Raw genomic sequence first — 12,658 nt, forward strand, 5'->3', positions numbered from 1 at the left:
TGTTTCTTTTCATTAGAAAACTAGAAGGTTCTCTTATTTCTTTCTCTGAGGAAAGAATTTATTTGACTGTCTTCACTTGTTAACCTGGCATCTGTGGCTGTGATTCATAGCTTGTCTGGTTTCTAGGAAATAATTATAGAAAAGAGACAGACACAAAGGAATTCATGGTTAATATTAGACTAATACATATGAGACTGGTCACCTGTAAATCTTGTCTGTCCCAGTACTTGTTTGCAGGGGGGTTTTAATAAAGCAGCTGAACTCAATACAAGAACAGAGTGAGTTTTGAGTTAATAAACCTAAATGTTTTTCTAAATGGTTTCAAAGGTGTGACTCATAAGGGCGTATAATAAGTTGAAACATAATCATAATGGAATAGGGCATGAATGTTGTGGTTGAAAATCAGAATGACTGATGAAAACGCATCCTTCGCCTTTAACCTGTGCCATTTTAGTCCGGTAATTTACCCTTATCTGTAATTTACGCTATCTAAAAAGATTCATTCTAAGGCCTTTGGGCTTGGGATTGCAACCCCTCTCTCTTCTTCTGTATGTCATTTTCTGTCTGCAATCTAAGTAGGCAATTCTAGAATTTATAAACCACCTCCCTCCACTTCTGTTGTGTGCACTGTTCTATGCTTACATGCCTCATTTTCTCTTAATTGATTTTTTCATATGACCCAGATGCTGAAACTTTATATTTAAATTCTAAATCTTTGTTTGTATGTACCGTTATGTACATTTGCAACTTAGTATATTTTACCAGGATTGTTTACAGATTGCTTAATGAGAATAACCGCTTGTTGAAATTACCAATAAAGTCAAATAAAAATCATGCCAAAATTCCCAATTCTGAATGTGTTTTGATTTGGAGAATGCTGAGCATTGAGCATGGTTCCACACAGGGGCGTCGCTATAATAATACTGTCATAAAGTAATGGTCCGGTCAAACAGTCCAACAAAACACCGTCAGCCGCCCCTTGTATTTTCTTTCAGCCCACCTAAAAATAATACAACAAAAGAATCTAAGAATGAAGAAGTAACTCTGCAAAACACCATCAGCACCTTCCTCCGAACTCTTACACCAGAAAAAAACAGTCAGACCCTAAATCCCCCCCAATCCTGGATGCCGTTTCGAAGCCCCCCTAAAATTTGAAGTCTAGAAATGCCCCTGGTTACGCACCAGATCTTTTAAACAGGTTCCGTTTTTTAGTTTAAAGGGAATGCAGTTCAGGGGGGAATTTATGCGAATAGCTTGTACACACACACGAATCTCTCCGGGGATTTGGAGGTAAATTTAAAAGTATGTGCTAGATTTATGTTAAGAAATCTGCATTTTAAAACCTGCTATGATAATTTGCATAATACATTCACACATTTTGGATGAAAGGAACTCCTTGGTCTACTTGCAGTTCCTGTATCTGTTGTCTGATCCTTATTTGTGGGTTCAATTTGAACTTAACATTTGTTTTAGACCAGAATTGCGATCAAGGAAATCTGAGCTCTTGTAATTTGTTTTATCCAAACATTCTCTTTTGATCTTGTAATCCTCTTTTTCGGAAAAGAGAAAATGAGAGAGAGAAAAAAACGTTTGGCAAATTCAGCCCTTGAGCTTATTGGTATAATACAGTAGTGTTTATTTTTATTTTTATTTGGCAACAAAATCTAGAAATTCGAAACAGATTTATTTTTCACTTAGCCACATTAATTGCTGTCCTTCTATTAACTGATGATGCAGCTTTATTTAATCAATCACATTCCACTACATTTTGAAAATGCATGTAAATTCATTCATAGCATTGATTTCATAGACTCCTATGGATCATTTTTAGATTTTAGATTTTAGATTTTAGTTTGCTAGTACATCACTCCTTAAAGCCAGTGTATTTCTTGTGTGGTCTACAGAGATCTTACCCCAACATTCACATGGACCACAATCAAAAAACTGAGAAGAACTACTTATTAATCTGCCCATATTTTGTCGACTTAATCTATTGCACAACCTGAATTGTCTTAAAAAATAGTCATGTTTGTGAGTGTGCTTTGTAGATCTGATTTCTGTAAAGCTAATGATTCCTTCCTTCCCTTTTCAATGCAACCCCCCTGGTCCCTCTAAGGTATCAATGAGAAGTAAAATGTCCTTGGTTAATTGTGAATGTGCTGCTTTACCTACCAGCCCTGCCAACACTATCCTTTCTTCCTATGAGCCTATTACATATTGCAAGGGTCACAGACCCCCCTCAGCCTTCAGCTAGGGTCTTCCTGTGGGCCAAGGTTCAACTAGACCCTGTTCAACGTATTGCTGTACAGGCCTTGGCAGACTTTCTCACAAGAGTTCCCAGAAGACTCTGCAATATGCCAGGCAATCCCCCGTTCATCTGGAATTCTTTCAGACCATCTGTGTATCCTATCAAACGAACTGCTGAAGTGAAATGAGACATTTTTTAAAAAGCAGCAAGCCTGGGCAAGTTCAGGCTTCAGGGTGTAATTTGCCACAACAGTCTTTCTTTTTGGGCCAGTTTTAATTGAGGTAAATTAAGTGTTCACAAGCCTTCTCATGAATGCTAAAGATAAGTCCTTTCAATAGAAAATGAAACTATTTAAAATGTTAGTACTCATTAAACGAGCCAATGGATGATTTAAACAGTTTAAACACATTGGGCCTTCTCTTTCACAGTTTGTAAATGTATCTTTTTTTTTCATTAACAAAAATGTTTCAGTAAATTGTCATTGTAATTCTGTTTACTTTATAATGACAGTATATGATAATCAGCCAAATTGAGGCTTTTTATATAGCTAAAAACTCTACAGAATATTAGTTTTGATGATTATGGAGATGACTGGAGCTCTTAATCTCTTCAATAGAGCTCTTTAAAAAATAAAAATAAAACACTGACATCTGCTTTGTGGTTCAAGTATCAGCTTTCAGTACACCTCGATGACTGCTGTTGAAATGGAGCATGGGGTTCTGGCTTTGGGGGATTTGGGTGGTCTATTAGTTGTGGAATTTCCCAACCGTCTGGCTCAAAGGGGTAAAATAAAATGCAGTTCCAGAGATGAACTGATTATTAAACATCTGAAAGCAGATGAGGCAGTGAAACAGAATACTCCAGCTATGTAGTTTTACAGTAATTCTTCTCTTTTATGTATTACCATTTCCAAATAAGAAATTAAGTCAAGATGACTCGATTAAATAAGTGTTTGGCTCTGTTTACCCTGAAAATAAAGATCTGAATCTAAAGCTTTAGACACAAGCCAAAGTGCCCTGAAAACCTCTGTTCTGTTGTTCTGGCTTTGCTCCAGATTGATCCAATGGGAATATACCGTTGTGCCGGGTGAAGTTCAACTCCCTGCCTCCGAGAACAGAGCAGCGCATGTGACATCTTGGAATGTGTTCAGTTTGAGGTCCAAGTCACCTGTCGGGAAAGCAGAGACGTCAGCTTCAGAACATTTGCTTGTTGGAGGAGGTTGGAGGAGAGGCCTCTTAGTGAAAAGATGTAGGATTTTATGTAAATGTTCTCACTTCACAAAGTTGATAGGTAGTTTTAAGTGTTCTCATGATGTGGTCACCTGGTGATGGGCTCTGCCAGCAAAGTACAGGTGGATTGGTCCTGTAAGGGTCTCCACTTTGTGCTGTTATGTCTTGTTAGACCATGAGTACTAAAACATCCTGGTGTTTGACAACTTTAAGGTTACTCCCTTCTAAGATAAACTTTAATACTTGTACCGTTAATAGATTTGCTTTTTCACAAAAAACAGCAGTAGTCTACAAAGTTTAAAATATTTATATGTATTCTCTCTTTTGGCTCAAGAAGGAGTGAAAATTCCCTTATGAAGGGATTTTATGATGTGGTGCTCCTTCATATTCTCCTGAGTTTAGTAGTTTTGGATAGCATGACATTTTCCAAAAGGAAGCTCTTAGTGTCATAAACTGCTTATGTCTGTCTTTCCTTTACAGCAGAGTTTCAGTGGATATAATTGCAGAAGTTCTGCTTGTAAGATAGATTTGTAAACTGCTCTGCATTTGTCTCAATATGGACCATGAAACCAGCATGATGTGTACACTCTTCAGATTTCCAACTTTTTTTTTTAATATGTGTTGAGCAAATGACAAGGGTTTGCTGTTGATAAGGGTATTTGATGTTCTTTTGAACAGAAGAAGAAAATGAAGAACATGAACTCTAAAACAATAAATAAACTCTCTGTATAATATGCATTTAGGCTACCAGCAAGTTAAATGGTAATTTACCTCTCCTGTCTGAAATCTGATACAATCATCCTTTGGGATCCTTTTGTGTGCAAGTAATCACTGACAAGTGAAGTATGTCCTGTGTTTATCAAGTACTGAAAGATTGGAGAAAAATGTTACACATGCAAACCGCATACCCACACAAATGCAGTAATAGACCGTCAATGTCAAAAGGTATCCTACGCAAAGACCTAGTGTTATTTTGGGCTTCTGTATTTCAATAGAAAACAAAACAAAAATGTTCATTCTTTAGTTTCTTTTTTCTTCAATTTTTGTAAATGAATCTGCTTCATGGCCCCAGGAAATAAATGTTCTTATTGACCAAGACAGGCCTATTGTCCAATTCCAAATACCTGTTCAGAGCCTAAACAAGCCCTGGCAGTTCCACAAGATCTGTTGTGGGAAGCTACATATATTTGTTTTCTTGGATTTCTAAATAATAGAAAAAATATCAGAGAAGATCCAATATGTATGAACACAGAGATCTAAACTATAATAAATAACATAGAGGAGCCTACTGTTTGTTGGCAGTAAATTCTACCTTTTCTCCAATTGCAAATTCCAAATGTCTAACTTGATTGCATCTTTCTATTGTCCTGAGGCTTCTTGCATCTACCAAAATGAATGTGGATGTCAAGTATTGTGTTTTTTTAATTCATTATTATTTGAATGATTTATACACCTGTGTAAGTCAGTGGCATATCTTCCATCACTCTTCTATTGTAGCGTTTCTATGCCTAACTTTATTTGCTATATACATGTTATAAGTTTATGTATAATGTGTGTGTGTTTGTGTGTGTGTGTGTGTGTGTATGTATCTATGTATATAAACAAAGGACAGAATATAATCATGTAAACCAGTTTCAGATAGCAACAATTGTTTAAAATGTTGTGCCAGTTTGAGGTTTTCATTTTGTAACCACCAATGAAATACAAGTGTTCCTAAACTTTTTAGACCAGTGGTGCGCAAAGTTGTGACCGCGAGAGGCGTCTGCTGTGCCCGTGATGTTTATTCTAAATTCTAAAAGTATATTGAGGGGACAAAGCACCAAAAGATTATAATTCTCTAAAACAATATTTTTAATTCCAATAATGCACTGCAAAAATGAAACAAAATAGTTGTGAGGCACACTCATGCACAAACATGAAATGTAGTGAGAGATTGAGCAGATAAAGTTTCAGAAAGATGTGTCTGTGGAACAGGAACAGTCTAGCAAAATAACGGACTTTTAATTACCAAAATAAAAATACAGCGGTTGGTGTCCACAGCTTCAAAGATCCTCCCATGTTCACAAGCACATATCTATGCTGGGACGCTGCCTTATTGGTCCCGACCACACCTCCCGCACCGCACCTCGTCAGCCTCCACACACTGCAGTTAACCCAATACCCCCCCCCACCAGATTGGTGCCCGTGGAAAACATATTGCGGAATTCTGCTTTAGACCATTTGCTGAGTTGTAATTTTAAATTTTGTTTTTCTCTTACTGCAGTGATTTAAAAGAAAACTGATTGATATTAAAGGTGTATTGTGTGTTATCCTGAGAAAACCATTCCTTTTGACATTGCATTGTTCTTTAAATTACAATTCACACAGTTTTCTTGCTCTTGTAATATTTGTCCCTATAATGGAAAAACAAGTTGTGGCCCCTTCTGTGATGTGGCATAGATGGTGTGTATTATTATAACATTGTGTAGACCGAGAGAGGGAAAGCCAGTTCATATTCAGGGAATTGTGATATGAATTAGCTGTGAACGAAGTGTCAGAGGCTATGCATTTTTTGGTATGGTCTTGGCGTGCTTGTGAGCGTGGCACTGACTGCCTGGTGCATTTCTCTCTTCCACTTCAGGCTCGACATTCTTTGCAGGCTTGGTGTGTTGTCAGTGAGACTCGGCTTCCTCTCCTCTCCTCTCCTCTCTCAGCAGAGTGCAGTAACCTTGTTCTGCTCCTGTCATATCAATTAGAAGAAGGGGGGAGATCAGAGGAGGGAACTCGCAGGACAAGAGGCTTTTATTAAAGTGGCAGCAGTCTCCTCTTTCCTCTTGTGAGATTGTCAAAGGCCGGGTCCGAGATTACGCGACCAATTGGAGCATGTGACATGCAACACCACCATGTGAGCTTGTTAAATCGCCTTCATTGGTATGCTTGCTGTGTGACCCCACACACAGTTCGTAGCAGGCCCAAACAGATTAGGACTTTTCCCCTTCGATGTAGCCAAGCCCGGAGCTTCACAATGATTTGCTTAGTTCTTTTCCACATGGTCCCACCCCTCCCCCTCTTCTCCGTATTCTAGGGTATTTGTATGTGAAGTTCCATTCTTTCACCTAATTGGATTGCAATGGCAACTATGAATCAATAGTTCACTGGGATTCCCTGTTGAGTGATAGTCCCCTGAAATCTAAGTTTGTGTCATGCTAGCAGGACAATAAAGACCAAGGGAACCTAACATTATGTGCAGCTAGACTACTTATCATTTTCCCCATATAAAAACTCTGCAGTTAATGAGTCAGCAGTTTTATTTGTTATGTACTACATAAGACAAACTGCTTTGCTAGGTGAGCGTGTGTGGATCAATTCTATCTAGCAGTCTGCCTTCAAGACCCTTTTACGCTTCTCAATACATCCCTGGCACACTGGCAAATGTTTGAAATTTGGAGATACTCATTGAGTATCTTTGGAGGAATTATCAAATATATTGTCGCTCATTCAGCACGGCATAGTAATGTAATGATATAAATGTGACGTAGTAAAAACATCATGTACCTTTTGAATATTTTTTGTAAAACTTTTCAATCCAGTTCAATTTGTGTTCATATTTAAAAAGTTTGTGTAACAGGATCTTTCATTGCTGTCTATTTCTGTTATGGAATATTGTGCAATAAGCTCTTTTCTTTGCCCTTAGTCATTTTCAGTTTGGTTAATCGGACACCTGGAGAACCTTTTTAATCGCCCACTGAAAGACAGGACTGCAAAATATCAGCCAATCTTTTCTCTGGGAATCTGATGCAGTTTCTAATCCCAGTTTAATGCAATCTAGTCTAGGATGTTAATGTGAAATGAAAGTGTCACCTAAAACCATGCGACTCCACAAGAGGAAATTAGGAAATGTAATTCTTTACAGTCGGGTCTTGGCTTGAGTATGTATCATGTGTTAGTAGAACAACCGTTAGTAAACAACAAAAATACTTGAACATGTCAGTGTGTCCTGGTGTCCATATATTCAATTACCCTAGTCGCTAGTGTATGTGTTAGTGACAATATAGAATATATTTGGGGTAAAGATTTTTTTTTTTTTTTTTTCACTGGCTTTCAAATCCAAAACTGCACCTTTACAAAAACTACAGTGATCCCCTGCTGATTTTGTATGTTTGCCCACTGACAAATCCAGAAAAACGCATTTCAAAAAAGTTATACATTGATTTGCATGTTAATGAGGGAAGTAAGTATTTGACCCCTTCGACTTAGTACTTGGTGGCAAAACCCTTGTTGGCAATCACAGAGGTCAGACGTTTCTTGTAGTTGGCCACCAGGTTTGCACACATCTCAGGAGGGATTTTGTCCCACTCCTCTTTGCAGATCCTCTCCAAGTCATTAAGGTTGCGAGGCTGACGTTTGGCTACTCGTACCGTCAGCTCCCTCCACAGATTTTCTATGGGATTAAGGTCTGGAGACTGGCTAGGCCACTCCAGGACCTTAATGTGCTTCTTCTTGAGCCACTCCTTTGTTGCCTTGGCTGTGTGTTTTGGGTCATTGTCATGCTGGAATACCCATCCACGACCCATTTTCAATGCCCTGGCTGAAGGAAGGAGGTTCTCACCCAAGATTTGATGGTACATGGCCCCGTCCATCGTCCCTTTGATGCGGTGCAGTTGTCCTGTCCCCTTAGCAGAAAAACACCCCCAAAGCATAATGTTTCCACCTCCATGTTTGACGGTGGGGATGGTGTTCTTGGGGTCATTCCTCCTCCTCCAAACACGGTTGATGCCAAAGAGCTCGTTTTTGGTCTCATCTGACCACAACACTTTCACCCAGTTCTCCTCTGAATCATTCAGATGTTCATTGGCAAACTGCAGACGGGCCTGTACATGTGCTTTCTTGAGCAGGGGGACCTTGCGGGCACTGCAGGATTTCAGTCCTTCACGGCGTAGTGTGTTACCAATTGTTTTCTTGGTGACTATGGTCCCAGCTGCCTTGAGATCATTAACAAGATCCTCCTGTGTAGTTCTGGGCTGATTCCTCACCGTTCTCATGATCATTGAAACTCCACGAGGTGAGATCTTGCATGGAGCCCCAGACCAAGGGAGACTGACAGTTATTTTGTGTTTCTTCCATTTGCGAATAATTGCACCAACTGTTGTCACCTTCTCACCAAGCTGCTTGGCGATGGTCTTGTAGCCCATTCCAGCCTTGTGTAGGTCTACAATCTTGTCCCTGACATCTTTGGACAGCTCTTTGGTCTTGGCCATGGTGGAGAGTTTGGAATCTGATTGATTGATTTGCTTCTGTGGACAGGTGTCTTTTATACAGGTAACGAGCTGAGATTAGGAGCACTCCCTTTAAGAGAGTGCTCCTAATCTCAGCTCGTTACCTGTATAAAAGACACCTGGGAGCCAGAAATCTTGCTGATTGATAGGGGATCAAATACTTATTTCCCTCATTAACATGCAAATCAATGTATAACTTTTTTGAAATGCGTTTTTCTGGATTTTTTTGTTGTTATTCTGTCTCTCACTGTTAAAATACACCTACCATTAAAATTATAGACTGATCATTTCTTTGTCAGTGGGCAAACGTAAAAAAACAGCAGGGGATCAAATACTTATTTCCCTCACTGTAGTTTCTTTCTTTTAAAGGGAATTTGAAACCAGTGAGGTATAATGATGCAGGTAAAATGTGGTATTTATCTCAGGGGGTCTTCAAGCTACAGCCTAATCTTACAATTGAATTCCAACTCGTTACCTGTACCCTGTACCTAGTGAATGTTTTCTGTAAAGTAATATTAACCTTTTACACTAGTTGCTCTCTTCTGTTTACAATTTTTTAGCATTCAAAACCTCTTCTATCTTTTAATTTCCCTTCACTCTGTCATGAATTACTATATATTAAATACATCCATACTAATATATAACCGTAGGAAATCAAATCCCTCAACATTGACAAGGAAAGGTCAGTATTACCAAAGAAGAGTGCAGTAAAGCACAACAAAAGCCTAAAAAAAGACATTGTTCCCATGATATCTATCTCCCTAAACGACCTCAGTTCCAGTAATCTTGTATTCCTATTTCATTCAAGGTTATGTACTCAACTTCAATACATTTTCAGCATCCAGGTCTGTTTTTGTTAGTGCCACCTTTAATGTGAAATTAACAAATTATTTTCTTGATTTGTCCACAGGGAACAAAGGTACAGGGACCTTGTGATGGCAGAGACTGCAGCCGTGGGTGTCAGTGCTTCCCGGAGAAAGGTAGTCGGGTAAGTGCCAGGGCAATACCGAAATGGTGTGCTGTTCATTGCGATACTGCATTTACCTATAGGATCATATTTTATTCCAGTAAGGAATTGAAAATAATGAAATGCACATTTTTTTTGATGTGCACAGCTATTGAATACCACACCCTTCCCTTTAAAAGATTTTGTGAAAGAAGGCGATCACTTAATTGTGTTACTGAAATCAGTTTTAAAAACACAGCTGTATCAATAGGTAATTGTATTTAAAAACAAATGATATTGAAACAACTATAAGTTGCCCTGGATAACAAGATACAATAATAACCTGTAGAGTTTGTGGACAGGTAAAGTTAATCCTGCACCTGCTTTTAGTTTGAATTCCATTTTAGTTTTCTGAAACTGTGAAACCAAATTTGAACATGATTACATTTAACATACCTTGAAAATGAATTATTTAAATAAAACTGTCACACATAATAACAGAATAAAAAAGTTAATCAAACTTTTCACATTGTACACTTTATGAAAAAAAAAGTCTTCCTGGAATATATTTATGCTATGTAAGTCCAAAAAATATAAAGCTAAAAATGACTAAATATGTGTGACATACTGGTCACAAGTTACTTCCCACCTCGACTTTTGGAGAAAGTATTTTGTGCAGAAGTGTGTTTGGGTGGCACAAGTCCCCCAGAGAGAACAACCATCGTAGCGTGTCTTTTGTAAATGCAGTCTCGGTTGTAATGAGAGAATGTACAGTGGGTTTTGGACAGACCGTGTCCAATATGGCTGCACATTCCAGCTGCTCAGAGTCTGGTTTGGTAAAGTCTGGTACACTGCTGACCTCCCCATATTCAGGCTCCAGTGATAACCTTTCTTGGCATGCCATGACCACTGTTTGTATTGGCAACCTGGGAACAGTGAGTGAGAGCAGTTCATGCTTAATTATTCACGACAGTGGCAGAATGGAATTCTTGAAAAACGCACACACATGCACACACACATGGACGATCGCATTGAATAACTTTGGGCCCAGTAAATCCCTTCACTGTATTGAGAAGCAAAACAGAATTTGAAACTTGCAGCCTATTTGATCTCTCATTTTCAGGTTCAACTGATTATAAGCGTAATATTACCATCACAGTATCTAAGGTCATCATACAGCAACCAAAATAAAAGAGGTGTAGGAATATAGCAAATGTAGATCTTGAAAATGAAATGGAAAGTATTTCTGGTCCCATCTTCTATACTTGACATCAGTCGCACTGCTAGTGCTAACAATTTGTAGCAGAAAGGTGGATGTGCAGACTAATTAATATGTATTTGGATGACGTGAAATTAGTATAAATGTATAACAAGACATTTGGAATCACAGAAATCAGGTGTTTCTCACTGGTTTGAATAGACCTCAGTCATTCTGGATAATGGCTTGGCCATCTCCCAGCAGTCATGTTAGCACTGTGTTTGACAGCGATCAGAAACATAATAATCTTAAATCAGTTTTCTTATTGAACTACATTTTTCCTTTCATACATCTTCAGATTAGCCTAGATCATCACTATCATTCCACTTTACAAAGATGGAGAGAGAGGTGGGTCTCAGTTAATCAAATAAAACATTTGAATAGCCCCATTCCTTATAATTAGTTAAAAGGTAACTAACTATTTTCTCACTTCTCTTTTCTGAAATGCTATCATTACCGTGTTTCTACTTCAGTCAGGGTATGTTGTTTTGTTGTAGAGAAAGAGTGTACATTATATCATTACTGTAGACTACTGTTTTTACTTTGTCAACTGGGGAGAAAATTGGGGGTTGTCAGTCAGCATAGGGGCATATTTGTTTTCCTTATCACTCTCAGCAGCGTGAACTATTTAGAATTTTTCAGACACCCACTTTTCTTGAATGCATCTAAAAATAGTCAAACTGGAGGTGACTGCTGTATCAGGCTTTCTCCACTTTTTCATTGTCTTATTACATCAGTTCAAGATACAAGCGTCACCCTTCCGTATTATACATAGATGAGGCAGAAATGGTAGATGGCTAAACGAGTAAGAGTAACAAACAAGTTATTTAGGAAAACGTGGTTTGTTATTAATGTTGATACAGAAATAATGCAGCATGCAGGCAATCTGCTAGTTACTGTAGAATCAAAATCATGTTGAGATGACATGAACGCTAGCTTAAACTAAAGCTAGCTAAAAGTGCTCATACTTCTAATTTAACATGTGCTCTTCAAATGAAAGTTAAGTAAGGAAATTTAAAAAAATGTTGCATCGAGTTCAATCCAAAACCACAAAAAAATGGAATGAAATTGAATTGTCTTAGCACAGCTGATTGACACAGGTAAGAGCTATGTGGCCTCTGTATGGTAAGTTTGAATTCTTGGATCTTGGAATTCAAAACCAGGGATCACTTAACATTGATTTCTGAACTTGGAGTGGTCTCTTAATTTTTTCCAGAGCTGTATGTGAAGATCATGTTAGTAACAGTATTCTGTTGGTTTTCATAGATTTTAGAAGTTGTGTTTTTTGGGGGGGATTCAATTTTTTTATGTTGAAACTATTTCTTGAACTTCAGTCTGTGTTGTTTTAGCCAGAGTAGTTGGTTTATGAGTATGTGGAAAAAATTAATAAATCTGTAATTATGACTTTTGCCTTGGGTTGTTTCTTTAAAAAATCTATATAAAATGAATAAATGTCTTGAGGAAAAGATTTTTCTGGTAATTGAAAGTTTTTATAGAAAAAAACGGGTCAAAGATTGTTTTGCTTGGGAAATGTGAGCAAACTCTCACAATTTGTTCTTACCCTCAGAAATGGAATGGTACAAAAAACACACATTGACAACAGGTTAGACTGCTAATATAGACATTTAAAAAAGAAATAAACATATTAAGAATATGCTTTTTTATTTTTGAATATTGGCAGTCAACCACTATTGTTCTTTCACAATGTGTAAAAAAAGTGCC

At 37.9% G+C, this 12,658-nt stretch overlaps 1 protein-coding gene across 3 annotated transcripts in view; it reads left to right on the forward strand.

The window, feature by feature from the left end:
- The window catches only part of col4a6 (collagen, type IV, alpha 6), a 111,008-nt gene that overhangs the window by 35,513 nt on the left and 62,837 nt on the right, over positions 1 to 12,658 (forward strand). For all 3 annotated transcript variants that reach the window (XM_066714883.1, XM_066714884.1, XM_066714885.1), the window contains exon 4: positions 9,643 to 9,720. In XM_066714883.1, the coding sequence (XP_066570980.1) occupies positions 9,643 to 9,720 (78 nt within the window). The remainder of the gene's footprint in view (positions 1 to 9,642; positions 9,721 to 12,658) is intronic.

This window comes from Amia ocellicauda, chromosome 10 (assembly GCF_036373705.1).
Source record: "Amia ocellicauda isolate fAmiCal2 chromosome 10, fAmiCal2.hap1, whole genome shotgun sequence".
In the NCBI taxonomy this organism is placed as follows: Eukaryota; Metazoa; Chordata; class Actinopteri; order Amiiformes; family Amiidae; genus Amia; species Amia ocellicauda.